Source organism: Passer montanus, unplaced genomic scaffold (assembly GCF_014805655.1).
Source record: "Passer montanus isolate IOZ18808 unplaced genomic scaffold, ASM1480565v1 scaffold19, whole genome shotgun sequence".
Lineage (NCBI taxonomy): Eukaryota > Metazoa > Chordata > Aves > Passeriformes > Passeridae > Passer > Passer montanus.
The window spans coordinates 3,278,690-3,296,365 of NW_024366480.1; the positions used below are offsets into that span (position 1 = coordinate 3,278,690).

At 36.1% G+C, this 17,676-nt stretch overlaps 1 protein-coding gene across 1 annotated transcript in view; it reads right to left on the bottom strand.

Annotated features, from left to right (window-relative positions):
- The window catches only part of STK3 (serine/threonine kinase 3), a 130,078-nt gene that overhangs the window by 38,558 nt on the left and 73,844 nt on the right, over window positions 1-17,676 (bottom strand). The window contains exon 10 of the mRNA XM_039706082.1: window positions 11,650-11,825. Coding sequence (XP_039562016.1) covers window positions 11,650-11,825 — 176 coding nt within the window. The remainder of the gene's footprint in view (window positions 1-11,649; window positions 11,826-17,676) is intronic.

The following is a 17,676-nucleotide window of genomic DNA, read 5'->3' on the forward strand; positions in this document are numbered from 1 at the left end:
TAATGGAAACTCTTTAGACAAAAATAGTGATGAAATGTACAACTTTGCAAAACCAAAACAAAATGTCCATTTCATTCTACACACACATATCACAAGCACCATGGAAATACCATATTTCTATGTCTATGAACATTATCTGCATAACAGTTTGCATCTTTAAGTGGTTCACCATCTCTGTAGAATACACATTCCTGTTGTGTGTGGCATTTAGAACATGGGACTATAATTAATGGCAATCTTAAAGTAATCCAGATGTTTGCACTTTAGAAAGCAAGCCTCCACTTCCATTCACACTTCAAGTAATTCCCCATGCCAAAAAGCACAATCTCCAAAGAGGACGCAACAAAATAAAAGAAACTGTCATTTCAGGACAAGTAATTTTTACTAACAGAATTTCTGCACCTAGATAAATTTTTAGGGTAATTTGAAAGTTTGGTCTGTGTCTTTGAAGAACACTTTTTCCTCCATTCTTACTTGAAAGTATAATATTGAAATATAAAAACCAACCACATATACTGGACTGTACTGACACTACAAGGGAAGAAAAAATTCAAAGATGTTTTTAGAAGGTTCCACCTAATTCACATCTACAAGCACTACAGCATGGTCATACAGCATCATGTGGTCAAGGCTGCACAGGTTACAAAGCTCCTGCTTCTCAGCTGCAGACCTGACTTTGCCCATCACCCCAGCCTGCTGCAATGCAAAGTAAGTTAAATTTTTCAAAATGGTTTAAGGTAACTTGTTTTAGCTCTCTCTACGGCACACTAAAAATTGTCATTGAAATGAAGTCAGAGTGCCCAGCAGAGCATCAAGCAGCTTCTTGAAATAGCTGTAACCATGCTACTGTACCTTTAGGGCAAACTAGGCCTTTAAATCCTATGACAAGGAAGTTAACAGATCAAGAGACAAGAAATGAAACAGTTGAGCATGCACACACCACACTGCAGTACAACCAGCACACTCCTGCCAATTCATTCTCTATTTTCCTAAAGTAGCACTGAAGGTGGACTGCACACAGTTGGTCATATCTTGCCAAATTTTAAGCCACAGAAAAAAAAAGGACAAGCCTTAGTTTCATTTTTTAATTTAATATCTTAGCTAGGTGAACCTGCCTGAATGTAGGTGTACTTACACAGGTCTCTTCATCTGGCCTCATAGTCGTGTTCTAACAGTTAATGGAAACTCTTTAGACAAAAATAGTGATGAAATGTACAACTTTGCAAAACCAAAACAAAATGTCCATTTCATTCTACACACACATATCACAAGCACCATGGAAATACCATATGTCTATGGTATTTCAAATTCATATGTCTATGAACATTATCTGCATAACAGTTTGCATCTTTAAGTGGTTCACCCTCTCTGTAGAATACACATTCCTGTTGTGTGTGGCATTTAGAACATGGGACTATAATTAATGGCAATCTTAAAGTAATCCAGATGTTTGCACTTTAGAAAGCAAGCCTCCACTTCCATTCACACTTCAAGTAATTCCCCATGCCAAAAAGCACAATCTCCAACGAGGACGCAACAAAATAAAAGAAACTGTCATTTCAGGACAAGTAATTTTTACTAACAGAATTTCTGCACCTAGATAAATTTTTAGGGTAATTTGAAAGTTTGGTCTGTGTCTTTGAAGAACACTTTTTCCTCCATTCTTACTTGAAAGTATAATATTGAAATATAAAAACCAACCACATATACTGGACTGTACTGACACTACAAGGGAAGAAAAAATTCAAAGATGTTTTTAGAAGGTTCCACCTAATTCACATCTACAAGCACTACAGCATGGTCATACAGCATCATGTGGTCAAGGCTGCACAGGTTACAAAGCTCCTGCTTCTCAGCTGCAGACCTGACTTTGCCCATCACCCCAGCCTGCTGCAATGCAAAGTAAGTTAAATTTTTCAAAATGGTTTAAGGTAACTTGTTTTAGCTCTCTCTATGGCACACTAAAAATTGTCATTGAAATGAATCAGAGTGCCCAGCAGAGCATCAAGCAGCTTCTTGAAATAGCTGTAACCATGCTACTGTACCTTTAGGGCTGTCCTACTGAACAATTTTGTCCTGGAACATTTACATCAACAAACTAGATTATCTGATTACTATTCTTATATCTGTACAACTCCTAATGTCAAACACAAATGTAAGTAATACCATGATCATTAAACAGATGCCAGAAAAGTGTTAATTCTTCAATGTTTCTTTCTTAGGAACGAGGTGAACTCGCCCAAAACTAAGGAATGCTGAGAGAAACAGTCTAAGTTGTGAAATTTCTAACCCAAAATCTAACTGCAGTTTCACATTTAGGCACACAACTGAAAGCAGCTTCTTTAACAGTCTGAGCAGTGAAACTTAAGATTGACATCAGTAGGAGTTTTGCCACTGACTTCAGCAAGTATGAGATTAAGTCTTTATGAAGAGTTTGCCAATAACCACAGCTTTGTATACTAGGCTTGCATAGCTTTATTTTTAAATTTTTACTCATATAAAAATGGTAAAGTCAGTAAAAAAGCTTGTCAAATTAATTATTTTGTTTTGTTGGATTTGTCGTGTGTGTGGGTGTACCCCTCCACACACCAGAGGATATCACACAGGGGTTTTTTTACCTTTTTAAGTACTGTCATGTACTTTTAGGTGCTGTCCATGTCAAGTACTTTTAGGTGCTGCCCATGAGGCACATGTCTGCCCAGGCACAAATAACAACATCAGTGAATGAAAAGAAAGTCACGTTTCCAAACAGTTTGATTACAAGTTTACAATGCACACATCTTACCTTTTTCACCAAAAATAAAATCACTAGTTCACAGCAATGCTACAATTCCCAATAAACAAAAGTAAATGTGGATTATAATGCATATTTAGTCACAGATCTAATGTAAAAGAATGACATCTGAGTAATTTTAAGACATACTTTTCAGACATTAAAAAATACAAGTAAATAAGAATAATAAGTTATTCAGAAACTACAGAAATACAAATTTTTCTCCCAGGTTTCACAGAAGTTCCCTTTTATTTCTGAGTTATGCAAGTTATAAGAAAAGAAATAAAATTTACATGTAAGGCAAAGTATTTTGGACAATCCCTGGACTTGATATATGTGCACTAAGTCAAATCTAGTAATATATTTGAACATGTTAATTCAAAATAACAAATAACTCCAAGTATTTAAGCCCACTGCTTCAAGTCAGTGTGTTGGTGCAGAAGTGTCTTTCTTCACATTCTACAAGATATTTGCAAACTAAAACCACACAGATTTTTTTCTGTTCCTCATAAAACACAATAGTATTAAATGTCAACCATTTAATTTCCAGCATTTTGTTTACGAAATATTGTTAACATCTATGCTTAATATAGAGTCTACAAATGGTACTTATTGGCTGCTGATCAAAACACGAGGCACAGAAATCTAATACAAGTGTTGTGATTATTCAGAGTCAGCCACACAGTCACTAAGCTCATCCAATTTTTTTTTTCTGTTAAATTGCTAGAATCTTATCTGACAAGATCCCATTTGAGTCTAAAAAAAGGGAAGGGGGGCCAGAGCGAAAAACCCTAAACTGATAAAAACATCCCATTCTTTACCAAACCTCACAATGAGGAAATCCTCCTTGAAACTAAGAAGCTATAAAAAATTAACTTAAAACAATCTTCCAGTCACCCACTCTCCCGAGGCAAGTTTTATTTTTAGTCCTTTTCATTAGCATTAATTATCATAGCAAAGAGCAGAAGAGCAGATTTTGTTTCCTGGTGGTAAATTTGCATGATACTGACACAGAGATGATTTCAAAGAATTCTGCAGAAACCCTGAGCTGGAACAAGCACTCCTTGGTGTGAACATTCGGTGTGGAGATCAGACATTACACACAAAGGTGTGGCACACTCTCTTGACACTAACACTGATTCATGGAACATGCAAAACTCCTTGGATTAAATACCCTCCCTGTTTGTTTGGGGTATTTAGCTGTAAGGGAAAACAGAATAGAGACCTGAATTTGAATTGGTTTGATGGACAAAAAAGGAACATTTAAAATTTGTCCAGCCACCACTGCCTTTTTACGAGTTTTGAGGAATTCCTTCTCAGCTATGCACATTACTGAGCTATGACACAATGATCCTAAAGAGGTATATTAGTACAGACAACTGGTTACTAAGGTAACAAGATGTTACTTTAAAGCAGCAGCACTGTCCCAGCTCATCAACTTCACTCACATCTTTCCTTTGTTCTTTTTAAACTATGCACAAATTAGAGACATGCTGTATAACCAAATGTACATACTAGAGCTGTGCTTCAGTTTCTCAACTCGTTTTCCTCATTCAAGCTAATGAGGTAAAAAAGAAGGCATTAAGATGATGGAAGCATTTGAACTCTTTGGTGTGTAGTAGATTCATTCTTTACTCAATACGAAGAATTTGAAAGATGGCTGAAAAGTAAGTTTTGAAATGTTTTCTCACTAGATACTATTTTGTAAGTAAAAACCAACTGCACATTGAAATTTTTTGATGTGATAAAATAAGATGGCAGGGATCCTATAAAGTTTTGGGAGGGAAAACCTGGTTAAATCTTACTGACTGAATCTTGGCTGAAATCTTCTAGAGGAAGACTCATGTTTGGAAATAACACTTGACTGCTAATGGCAAAATAGATTAAGATTACTCAAGCTTTAGCTCCTCCAAAACACTGATGCTCCTAACAAACAAATTAGGTATGTCACTATTGTTGAGAGCTCAAGCTTGTAAAATGTAAGTGTTCTCAACATCTTTTATGATTACAAACATCAGGCATTAGCAGTAGTTTAAAAAGCCAGAGAAAATAAGGCCATCGGAAACATTTACAGGAGCAGGTCACCTATAACAATCCTCTGCTCCAAGTGGGATTAACTCCACCAAAACAGTTCCTGATGTGTTTATATAACCAGATCTTCAACACTTACAACAATGGCAACTTCTGCAACCCTGCCATGCAATCTGCTGTTGTATGTAGTTATCCATTCTTCCTACTATCTAACTTCAAATCAATTACTGCAATTCAAGCCTGACCTCTTGCCTTTTCTTCAGACTGTGTGTCAATGATAAATGAAAGCCTTTTGTTCTGTTTAACACATAAAAATGCAAAAAGCTTTTTGTTCTAGAAGGGTGTTTCCTGTGCTCTTTTAAGATACTCAAATTTATATAATCTTTGTCAGACAGCACGATTCACTTTCCAAAGCTGCCGAAGCTTAGCACTGTCACTTTGTTACACTTGACTCAGTAGTCAGAGTAACAGCCTTATAATAGTCCTACAATTTAAGAGAAAGTATTGATCCTATTTACAGCCTAAAAAATGATTGGATTGATTTTCAATTATTTACTTACATACTAATAGAAGAAGGGACATTCAAAGAGAAAGTATGCTGTATTCAATACCAGTTAGAGAAACACTCTGCTCAGGCATTATATTTCCACCTCTCCGCATGAAAAATAATTCTCCTTTCATGATAAGAATATACAAACAGAATTAAGTTAAATCAGTAAGTATTTGACTTAGAGAGGTTTTTTTGAAGTGTAATAAGTTGTTCTGTTATCTTTGCCTATAAAATCACAGCAACCAGTACTATATTTCTGCTTTACATGCCAGGCTGGCAAAAACTCCTTTCCTAAACAGCTGCATGATAAACATAACAAACCACGACGTGCAAACCATCCCCTTTTAGCCATGCCTGAACTGAGCAGAATGAAATTCTGTGTGAAAACTATCAGCACCAATAATACCTTTACCCCATGGGTTTATGGCCCATGCAAACACAGAAACCTAAGTTTCATACTTGCTTAGTTCAGAAACATCCTTCCTGTCAGCATCTGGAAATGCTTCTTGATATTCAACAACTCATTAAAAACAAAGCGAAAAGAATCTACATTAATACTTCATTTAAAAATTTCAGATCTTTGAAGACAGAATCAGAAATTACTGAAAATAGATTAAATATGTTAATTCCCATTAATTAGAAAGAGAACTGTTCCAAATAAACTCATCCACTGCTTAAATAAAGTCAGCATAAACCCAGCCGAGATTTTGGACAAAGCCATTATTTCCAATGAAGTTATCTCAGCTTAGCTTTATTAGTGAAATTTTAATGTAATTCTAGATAGTCTTCAGTCATTTTATGCTATTTAATTTTTTACAGAATCAATTGCTACATTATACATTTGTAAATGTTAACTGAAGTTTCAGTATCTGCAGTACTACTATTCCAAAATTATTATATTCTAACGTATTTATTCGTTTTGAAACCCAGGGAAATATTCTGCCTACAGTAACAGATGGCTTTTTATTTTTTTGTTGCTATTCCAGAATCTTTAAGTCACCCAAAATGCATCTACTTAAACATGATACTGCAGTTATTATGCAAAGCATGATCTACATGTTCACTGTTTAATATTTAACAATCTGGATACCATTCCTGTTTGGAAATAATTCTACTAGAGACAGAAATCATTACCCTAGCATTGCTATAATAAACAGATTTGCCTTTTTATATTTTATTGTCTCATAACAAAAAGTAAATGACTAATTTAAAATGAAATAACATATTCGATTTGTGCAAATGAAATTTAGCAACTCATTCTGACTAATGTAAATTCAGAGGTTATCATCAATTAGGTTCATGGAAATCATTTGTTAATATCATGTCCCACTCTAACACCCATTACTAGGGGGAGAAGGATTTACAGGGTAATTTTACATCTTAATGAAACCTAAAATGTCATGATACAGTAAAAATGTAAGCAGCAGGTTATTTCACAACATGTACACACTGTACATCAACCTCACAAGGTAAGATTTATCTGGGTATCCCCACATAACAAAAATGTTGACCTCTTCTTGCTCAGAATTAAAAGTTCACCTTTTCTTGGTGAAAACTAATTTCTATTACAAATTTTATACAACATAAAATCTTCAACTGTGAAGGACAACAAAAAAATTTAAGCAAACTGCTTTAACAACACGCTGCAGTTATACTACTCATTTAATACATAGCTCTCTCTGGCAAGTACCTATTTCATGGGAATTTTCCATTCCCCACGGAAAGAACAAAGCTATCATAACAGCAACAGGGTCATAGGAATACAAAATATCTACAAAAAACCCCTGTTCTTAAAAGGACTGGCCCGTCAGATGGGTGAAACAAACACATCATCTGCTCTCATTCCGATCCTAACTGCTGACTTCTGAGCTAGAATTAAAAGTCAACAGTTAAGCCTCCTTATGGAAAAGCTGCTTACACTGTGCACCATTAATATGCCTAGGAATCTCACACACCCATACATTACAGAGCTTTACTGCATTTTTACTTATTCAATGACATTGTGCCACTATTCCTGACAATGAGTACGATCTTGTTGATTACTGGCATCAACGTTTGCCGTGCATAAAGCATCACTTAACCCCAAGAAAAACTGACAGAATTAAGATTAAAAGTACTGCTTTAATTATGCCATCTCCCACATGCCTCTTAAAAAGAATTAAAATTTGTAAGAGAATTGCCTATAGACTGTAGAATTCATTGAAAGCAGAATTCCACAATGATCCCTGAGTGTGAGATACACATTAACAATTTAATAAAAAAGCTGAAGTTTGAATAAACATTAGTTTGAGTTTTTTTAAAGAGCTGTATATCAAATCAGAGCTTCAACAGCTGCACTTCAAAGGCTGAAGTGGAAAAAGCAAAACAAAATATTACAAGTGCTTCCCCAGAAATACATTTCCCTAATATTCACTGATATCAAAGTTAGTTTGACTTTTTTTAAAGAGCTGTATGTATATCAAATCAGAGCTTCAACAGCTGCACTTCAAAGGCTGAAGTGGAAAAAGCAAAACAAAATATTACAAGTGCTTCCCCAGAAATACATTTCCCTAATATTCACTGATATCAAAGGCCCACTTTTAGGTTTGAGAATTTATCATGAAACATCAAAACCAGACAGCAGAGTAACAGAAAACAAAGATTAAAACCAGCAACTCTATACAAATTCCTACTCACAGAACAGAAAATATTCAGAAGTGTTTCAGTTTTAATGTTTTTTTTAGGTCATTGTTTCTTTTTAAAAAGCAAGAAGAAACATAGTACAAAAATCCAAACAATCTTTTTGCACCAAAAACAGCACTTTAAACCCAGAAGCAAGTATAACAGTCTAAATCTGCAATAATGTAACATTCAAGGTGAGTATACAGTAACAGAATCCAGTTTAGTTAAAGTTATTTGCAATATACCTGATTCAATGCCATGTAAAACTTGAAGGTCTTCAGTGACAAGTTTTTCTTATAAATTTCTGGAACAGGACATCAATAACCAGCACAGACAGATCACAGAAATGAAAGCCCGCAGGATTAAAAGTCAGAGATAGACCTTAAATTTCCACATGGCATCAGTGAAAAAGAATTAAGATGAGCTTTTAAATTTCAAAACAGATGTACTTCAGCAGAGAAAAAAAACAAACCATAAATATATACTTACAGAATAATGCTGCTAACATTTACTTCTTTTAAATCTCAGATTGATTACCAAAGCATGTTATTTTCTTGGAAAAGTCTTCTAGTTATATTTGTGTTGGCAAGTAGTTTTTAAAACATTTACATCAGGGCAGAAAACTATGCTCACACCAAGACTTTCAAACCAGCCCTAACACCATGTTCATTTGCCTTATTTTATCTATTTGTTTATCCACATTATGAGAACAGTTTCCTCTATCATTTATTTACATTATCTAAAAACATCAGCAAGTATGTAGACTAACTGCTCTATGCACATTACATGTATTTGTACATTTCAACAAATAAAATAACTATGTTTTATCAGACAGTATAGTAGACTAAGAATAGGATAAAATATCACTGTGACCTAAAGCAAATATACTATTTGGCCACAGGAATTAGTTCCCAGTTCTGCATGTTTCACCTTAAAATATACAGAGATAAGCAAACTTACTAGTTACAGGGATTTGTCAAGTTTGTTTTCACTTTCTTTTTCCTTCTCTTTCCCATCTCAATGGCATTTCTTTTTCCTACTTCATGTTTTAACAGACATATACATTAATAAATTTGTAGTGTTTTCCATCCAATACATTTAAGCATTTCTTCTTAGCATGACCCTGTCATTCACCTTGGCTCCCAAGTGAAGTGCTCACTGGCTGCCAGAACTGCCATGGTGTGTCTGGCTTATAAGGGTAAGAAATAATGGTATTATTCAGCAAATGAGTTTGGTGACTTCTGGCTTACAGGGCATCTTTCCTCTTCTATACAGGAAGCTGGAGTACTATCAGAAAATACTAGTATTAAGTTGTATTTTGATCATTTATATTTCAGTTCTAGTGTAGCGATCCCTACTTTAAACAAAATTATGATTGTCATAATTTACAATTTGGATACCTTTTTAGTTCCCATTAAGGCTAATTCCAAACAAAACAGCATGAAATTATTTAGTTAAAAAATTTCCATCATTTATCCCTTTCATGAATCATTTAAAGACTTCATGTCAGTAACTGCAAACATTCATGTTGATCTCACAAAGAACAGACAATATATTATGCATGCTGCCCACTGATTTATCCTTTGAGAAAGTCTCTTGCAGCCCACTTGCCAACACTGCCACTCACTGTCTAAAACATAAATAGAAGTGCTTCTAGAATATATAAGTAAATAATAATTGCCAGTGGTTCAAATCAGCAGGCAGTTAAAACCTGTTAAAATCAGTTAAGCTGGTATCAGATGCTTCAGAGAAATGCATTTTTGAGTGGACTACTCTGAAGCAGTATATCCACTATTGAAGCATCTTCTTAAAATTTTTCTTGGGATTGTTTATCTCTTCTTCATGTTTAAAACAAAATACCATCACACACACAGAGTTATACAAATAGTTAGTCACTTTTGAAAAAAATCCTATTTGGTTTTCAATCAGAATAATTTTGTAGCGACGAGCCTCACAACACTGCCTTTTCAGGAGGCCAAGGACAAACTGCACATCACATAAATTCCAACAGACTCAGCAACAAATTGCCCAGGCAAGTTGTGGATGCTGCGTTATTGGAAGTTTTCAAGGTTACAGCTTTAAATAGCTAGTGAAAGATGACTTTGTCCACAGCAGGAAAGCTGGACTACATGACCTCTAAAGGTCCCTTCCTTTAGAGGGAACCATTCTAGGATTCTGAAGTCTGCACTTGCCAGTCTAACACCACTTGGAAGGTATGCGTAGAAAACTGAGCAGTTCAGTTTCTGAAGATCAGAACTGCTTGGGTTTTGTTCTAGGACAAATTCCTATTACAAGAAGGCAACTTCATTGTACAAGCAATGTCAACAAATTCCAAATTATTATCCACGTGTGAATTATTAATGAGGAAGTACTTACAGATTTATCATCTTAGTATTTATGAAAAGAATAATTTTTGCCTGCATTTCTTCACAAGTAATGGAAAAGATCGGATGAATTTAAAATTGTTCTAAAGGCAGTTTTATTGCCACTATAATAACCCCACTGAATCAATGACCAGTTATCTTCCAATGAATAGTGCAACTATTTTGTTAGTCAATAATCAGGATGATGATAGCTGTATTTGTAGGAAAAAAAAAAAACCAAACCTAAAAAAACTCCATCCAAACCAAAATCCAACTAAATCAAAACTCTCCAGCAGCAACAGCTTGTACTACACGATTTAACTGGCTTTACCTCAGTAGTTTAAATTTAAGAGTCAGCTTTAAGTAGAAATGCAGTAAGTGAAAACTGGAAAGAAAATTCCCCACCTACAGCTGTTACCTAAAATTAAACACAACATTTCTCTTGAAATCTCAAGTGTGCTTCATAAAGGCACCATATGATCATATTTAGTTACTGCACTGTAGTTATGAACATTTCATCCACAACAGATAAACAAAGACTACATTGAAACACGTTAAAAAATAAGCCAAGGTGAAAACCAGGTATAATTATTTACAAGTCTCTAATCACTAATTACATATTTCATTTTAAGTGCAACCTATAACTTAGGAACATTTTCTTTTTGATCCTGTTATAATTTGCAACATAGGCAAAATGAAATAAACTACAAATATTTTGGAGGGTAAAAACTCCAACTTAAAATAGATGAACTTGTGTTAGGTAGAATAATTCTATGTAAAGAGATGTGTGCTAGTGGAATGGTACCAAGAAGATGACTTGTGCAGAACAGTAGGTGGTCTTAAACATCTCCAAGGGGATTGATTAAATGGCTCCAATCCACTTTAAAATGCTTATCATTTTACTGAGATAGCCAGCAAACATGACAACAATATTCCATGTCTATAGCAATTCTATTTTTTCTTAACAGTATTGGGTCAAATTTTAAAGTTGTTATAACACATGAATTTTAAGGAACGAAAAACAATTTTTAAAAAAGTAATTACAAGGTAGTATAATGTCACAGATGACTCCTCATTAAAAAAGGCCTGTGTTAATCAGGTGTACTTACTTCAACAACCAGGATGAGGCACAAAAATTAGATATCTGGACAGTATTCTTGAAAGTTTACTTATTTTATTTGCATTAATATAGTTATAGAAAGAGATTAACTATTTTTGGCACATATAAAATAAACTGCATGCAAGAGATTAAACAATAAAGAAGTACTTACGAAATCAAAGTCTCCATCTTGAGGGACTTTCCAGTTATCAGGGAAAACATTTTTGGATATGTGGTAAGGTTCATGCATGTTCTGATTACAGTTTTCAGGGCTTTTATTCTTGGAATCTTGTTTATCAAAATAGTCCATGAAAGAAGGTCTTTGAACTTGTGGTGAAGTAGCATTTCCTGAGTTGAAAGAAAACAGACAAAAAAGGTAAAAAACTCTTCAAAGATTAAAGAATGAATGCACTATAAACTAGACTTCACTAATTAATTTTCCTGGGGTTTGCAGAAACTAATACAGTCATCTGTATGTGATGCAAGCCTCTGTCTGTCCCCTGAGGATCTCTGGCATAAAAGCTCATAGTCAAAGTATGATATTTTTCTAGTAAGATACAATGTGGAGAAATGTTCAAGACATTTCAGTGTTGCACACACAAATAATATGAGAAGTTACTTCATGCAGTATTCATTTGTTGTTATAGAGACTGAATAACATGAGGTGCTAGGCATCCCTTAGGGTGCTGAATACCCCTAACTTCAAGGCCTGGTCCACAAGCACTTGTAGAAAAGGAAGAGTTTCAGTAAAGGTGGGATTTAATAATTATGGAAAAAAAAAAAAAACTTGCAAAATACAGCTACACAAACTGTGTCTAGATGCTGCTTAATTTTATTCATTACCAATTAATATGCCCAGAAAATTACAGGATCACCCTCTACAGATGGTTGCAAAGCACCCTGTCTCCATATCCTGGGGGATTTTTTGTCATCATCAAAAGAGCTGCAAAAGCTTTATGAAGCAGACAGGGATCAGCATGAACTCCTGCTCTTTTACCCTTTTTGCAAAACTAAAGGTAAAAAAATAAAATTTTCAGTCCTAAATGACTGAAATTTGTTTTAATTTGTGGGATTTCAAAACAAATTCATTACTAAATTGCATAATAAATAAACATGACTGTCACTTCAGATACCATACTCTGCATAGCACTGACACATGAAATGTCACTTCCTGGAAGTGTAGCATATTTGACAAGATATATAAAATATATTTCCACAAACAAAATATGAGAGATAAATAACTAAGATGGGGTGGGGGGGAAATCCTAACACCAAAAATCAGACAAAACTATATACTTAAATTACAAGCATAACAAAGTAATAGGAATTTTTATTTGATATATTTGTTTAAACAAGTGAAAAGGTAAACTGAAAATAGATTTTGAGCTTGTGTTTTACATGATCACTAGGACTTGCTAATCTCTTTATCTGTCTTTACACTAGTTTTTATTCATTCACTAAGTGGGTTTTTCCCCTCTCTTCCACTTCTTATTTCATCATCTCTTTCCATCTTCTTTGTCTTAAGATTTCCTAATTCATTCTAATTTTGCTGCACGGCTAATAGCAGCCTGTTTTTTCATTAATGTTTATTTTTGTACTGCCATCTTTTCACAGAATCATCAAGGCCAGAAGAGACATTGAAGATCATCTAGTCCAACCACTGACCTAGAAACACCATAATCACCACAACCACATCCCAAGTGCCACATCCAGACACTTCTTGACACTTCCTAACATTCCAGAGATGTTGCCCCCACCACCTCCCTGGGCAGGACTTTTCAATGCTTACTCGCTTTTTCTGTGAAAAAAATTTCAAATATCTAATCTGAATCTCCCCCAGCAAAACCTAAGGCCATTTTCTCTCATCCTTTCACTTGAGACATGGCACAAGAGACCAACTCCCAGCTGGCTACAACCTCCTTTCAGGTCGTTGTAGAGAGCAGTAAGGTCCCCCCTGAGCCTCCTTTTCTCCAGGCTAAACCCCCCCAGCTCCTCACAGGACTTGTGCTCCAGGCCCTTCAGCAGCTCCACTGCCCTTCTCTGGACACACTCCAGCCCCACAAAGTCCTTCTTCAAATGAGAGGCACAAAACTGACCACAGGATTCAAGGCATGGCCTCCCCCGGGCTCGGTAGATGGGGACAATCCCTGCCCTGGACCTGCTGGCCACACTATTCTTGATAGAAACAAAGACTGCATGTTGATTTATTGTTCCTTTTCTTTCTGCTGTTCCTAAATTTTTCTGTTCCAGTAAGATTTCTTCTGGCATTTTTTAAGGTGGGTTTCTACTGTCGTGCTCTAAGCTTTAGTGAATCTGACTTCAGCTGCTTTCCTTCAACTCCACAGTGATTCCTTCAATCAATCTGTTATTTCCATACACACCTTCTTTTCCTCACATTTTTTAGCTGATTTTTCTCTCAGTTTTTGCCACATTTTTTTACTTTTTTTTTCATCTCAGATCTCTACTCACCTTATTTTAATTAGTAGCAACTAACAATACAGTGAACTAAATTCCAAGTTAAATTTAACTGACCAGACAACAGACAAGTGATCTCCAGAATCTCCCAAGTTTGCCCCCACTAAACCCAAGATCACCTGAAGGACGTTTCTTGATCTCTTGAATCTGGGACTGAGGAAGTGATGAGAAGTAAACAGCAGGGATGCCAAATAACTACAGGAAAGAGCACTAAAGAGCAAAAACCACAGTCATAGAATGGGTTGAGTTGGAAAGGACCTTTAAAAACCATCTAATTCCAAGTCCCTTTCCAGGGGCAGGGATGCCTTTCACTACATCAAGGTTCTCAAAGTCCCATCCATCCCAGCCTTGAACACTTCCACGGATGGGGCATCCATAGGTTCTCTGGGCAACTTGTTCTAATATTTTAACACCCTGATAGTAGATAATTTCTGAAAATTATCTACTCCAGACCTGCCCTCTTACAGTTTAAAGCCATTATGCCTTGTCCTATCACTACAGGCCATTGTCAGAAGTCCCCCTCCAGTTCTGTAGGATCCCGGTTAAGTACTGCAAGGTCCTACAAAGTCTCCCCAGGGACTTATGTGGAGAATGAGTCTTCTCCAGGCTGAACAACCCCAGCTGTCTCAGTCGGTTTTCATATCAGAGATGCTCCAACCCTTTAATCATTTTCATGGTCCTCCCCTGGATCTACCCCAACAGCTCCATGTCCTTCTTGTTTTGGGGGTGCTAGGGCTGAACACAGTATTACAGGTGGAGTCTCATGAGAGCTGAGCAGAGCAGAAGAAAAATGGAAGCATCTACATTTTTAAAAAACACATATTTAGAAAACAGATCCAAGAGAAGATAGTAGTATGAAGGAGGTAGAATTAAGAACAGAAATACAATACACATTTCTTAGTACAAACTGTTCATTACTTGGTGATCTCTGCCCAAAACCCCTGAAACTGTTTGTACCAAAAAGATAGGACACCACATTGCTGGCCTTTCACAACCAATTTTTTCTTCTGTTGAGATGGCTGTACTTAAGTTTCATCCCTGAGACATAGTTATAAACAAAAAGATTGCCAGTGTCTCTGTGCAAAACTCCAAGTACCAAAATGTTGGCCCATTACAGGTAAGGAAGTCTCCATTCTGTAACATATAAGGCAATACTAAAGATTTTCCAAGCACTGCTGGTAATTTTAAAAGCTATTTATAAGTATCTTCCTTATACATGCAATAGAAGACTATCTACACACAAAAAACAAACCAACCCCTCTGAATTCCTTGCTACCAAATGCATACAATAGAAATTGGGTCAACAGGACTGAAATTACTCCAAGGTAAGCAAAGAACATGTATTTTTTTACTTTGCGAATGGCTTTTATTTGTTTTGCTAAGTAAGAATTCAGAACTCACTTCTGATTTTAACTGAGCATACAGTCAGTTAGCCCAATTAAAACGGCAAGAGCTGCTTACCTTCACTGCAAATACAAAAACTCACACACAAAACCAGAAACATGACTGCAAAATGATGGGGCCAGAGGTATTTCAACCTTTTTTTTTTTTGTTTCTTCCTCCAATGTAAAAAATCCCAAAGAATTTATTTACAAATTTATTTTTAAGGTTTTATTTTTATAAATAAATAAATGAAAAAATATACACTATTTCAATCTCTAGCTAACCTAACAGGTTCAGTTAGTGTTTCATAGGAATGCATTGACATCTACAAATTTAAAGGCCATGTGAAAGCTGCTATCTCTTTTGTATTTACTTCAGAAAACACTCAGGATCTTTATACCAGAGCAAACCAATAAAGGCTGCATACCGCCCCCCCTCCCCGCAAATAAGACCAGTTTGGTCTAAAAGTACTTTTCTTAACTTTCATGAACAACAGAGTGATGCTACCTTCTCAACCATATTTCAAGAACCAAGAAAATTGGAAGTATAATACATAAAGATTCCCTTAAGGACAATTAATTCCCTCATCTCTTCAGTAAGTTAGATTTGCCACAAAAAAATCTACAGCACAGTCAGTATCACCCCAAACTTGCACCGAAAGCCTATTGTGCAATAGCCTGTTCCATTCTAGAAGGAACGGGATTTTTCAGTTCTTCTAATTATTTGCTTTTCAATAAGCAGTGATCACATTTAAAAATGTTTTCCACAGATTCAATATTTAAGAATATTCATCTTCTATTATCCCTACAACTTGCCTACTGCATAGACAGCTGGGGGAAAAAGGCCATAACAAGTCAGAAATTGTTGGCAAGCCATAAAACACAGAGAGCACCACTGATGCTGATAACAGACTCTACCTCAGCTATAGCATAGTCCTGATAGGAACACAGCCAGGAGGGATGTCCCCAAATAGTTACGTAAGCAAGTTTCTTCCAAAAAGTATCCTGAATAAAATGAATGAGGCAACAACATAACACCAACTCTAGGACACTGTTTCAAAAACATATCACAAATAAAAATAAATAATTCTCAACACACATTTCAAAATAAAGAGGAATGCACACTCCATTCTAATACATGTTCTGGTAAAATTCCATCGATGTGTCATCTACCATGAAAAATTATTTTGCAGTGAAGCGTTTCCAACAGAAAAGTATTGCATTAATATGAAATTGATTTTAAACCAGTTTAAAAGTTCTGCTGTTAGTTAACAAGTAAGGTCAGCAGATGAGGGTGACCATCTCCTACGGAAGGGAGACTCCCACTACCATTTCCTGGGAGGGCATGGGTGCTGGCATTTTGTTTGTTGGGCATTTTGGAGTGGAGGGTTTGCAATGTCCAGTGCAAAGTCCTTACGTTTTTCTCTCACTCTGTGACTACCAGGACACTGGACCTCTTCTGCAGCTGCACATTTATGGAGGAAAGTTTTCTTCCTTTTGCCAAAAGCTACGAGCTTGCACAGCCTTCCACATTCTGTGGATCTCCATCCACCTCACAACTGAGGAACATTTTCTGCTGCTTGGTGAAGTGAGGGATCTGGCTCTCCTGTCTGAAGTGCTTCTCTGAACATCCTGTCAGAATCTTTTTATTCCCTCAGAATACACTGCTTTGTCACTATTAAGAATCAGAAGCTGTAAAGCAATCAGCTTTCAGCCTTCTTTAGACCTGTATCTACCTATGTGCTCTCACCCCTGCCGCAAAGGATACTAGAGCTCATACAAAATCATACCCTACTTAAGTTTTGTATTCCACACATTCCTACCACTACTCTCTCCCCTCACAAGGTGCCCTACAACACAGTGGCAGTAATTCTGGGAAATGGGAGGCAGAAGCCTAGAATGTCAATTTGACCTCACTCTCCAGGTAAATGCATCTAACAGTGAACTACCACATAAAAAGCTGCCACAGCCACCTCCTTCAGCCATATTTTAAGCAGGAATTGTGACTGTATTTTATGAGTGGGAAAGTTCTGCTGCTAACACACACCTATTCTCCACCCCAGAGAATTAGAGGTCAGGCTACTGGGAACCACAAGGAAGCAGCAGCAGAATCTGTATCAGTTACTTAAGCCACAGCACCTGGGATTCTACCACAGGACAGATCTAAGAAATATTTGACTACTGGGAGCTGTGTAGCAAAGGGGTTACTGAGTTCACACATTTTGTATGACAGTGACCTATATACTCAAGCCTTCATTAGGCATCAAGCCTCATTCAGTCTTCTGTTTGTTGTATGACACACCTATTTACCAGAAATAATTGCAACTGGCATCTAAATGGAA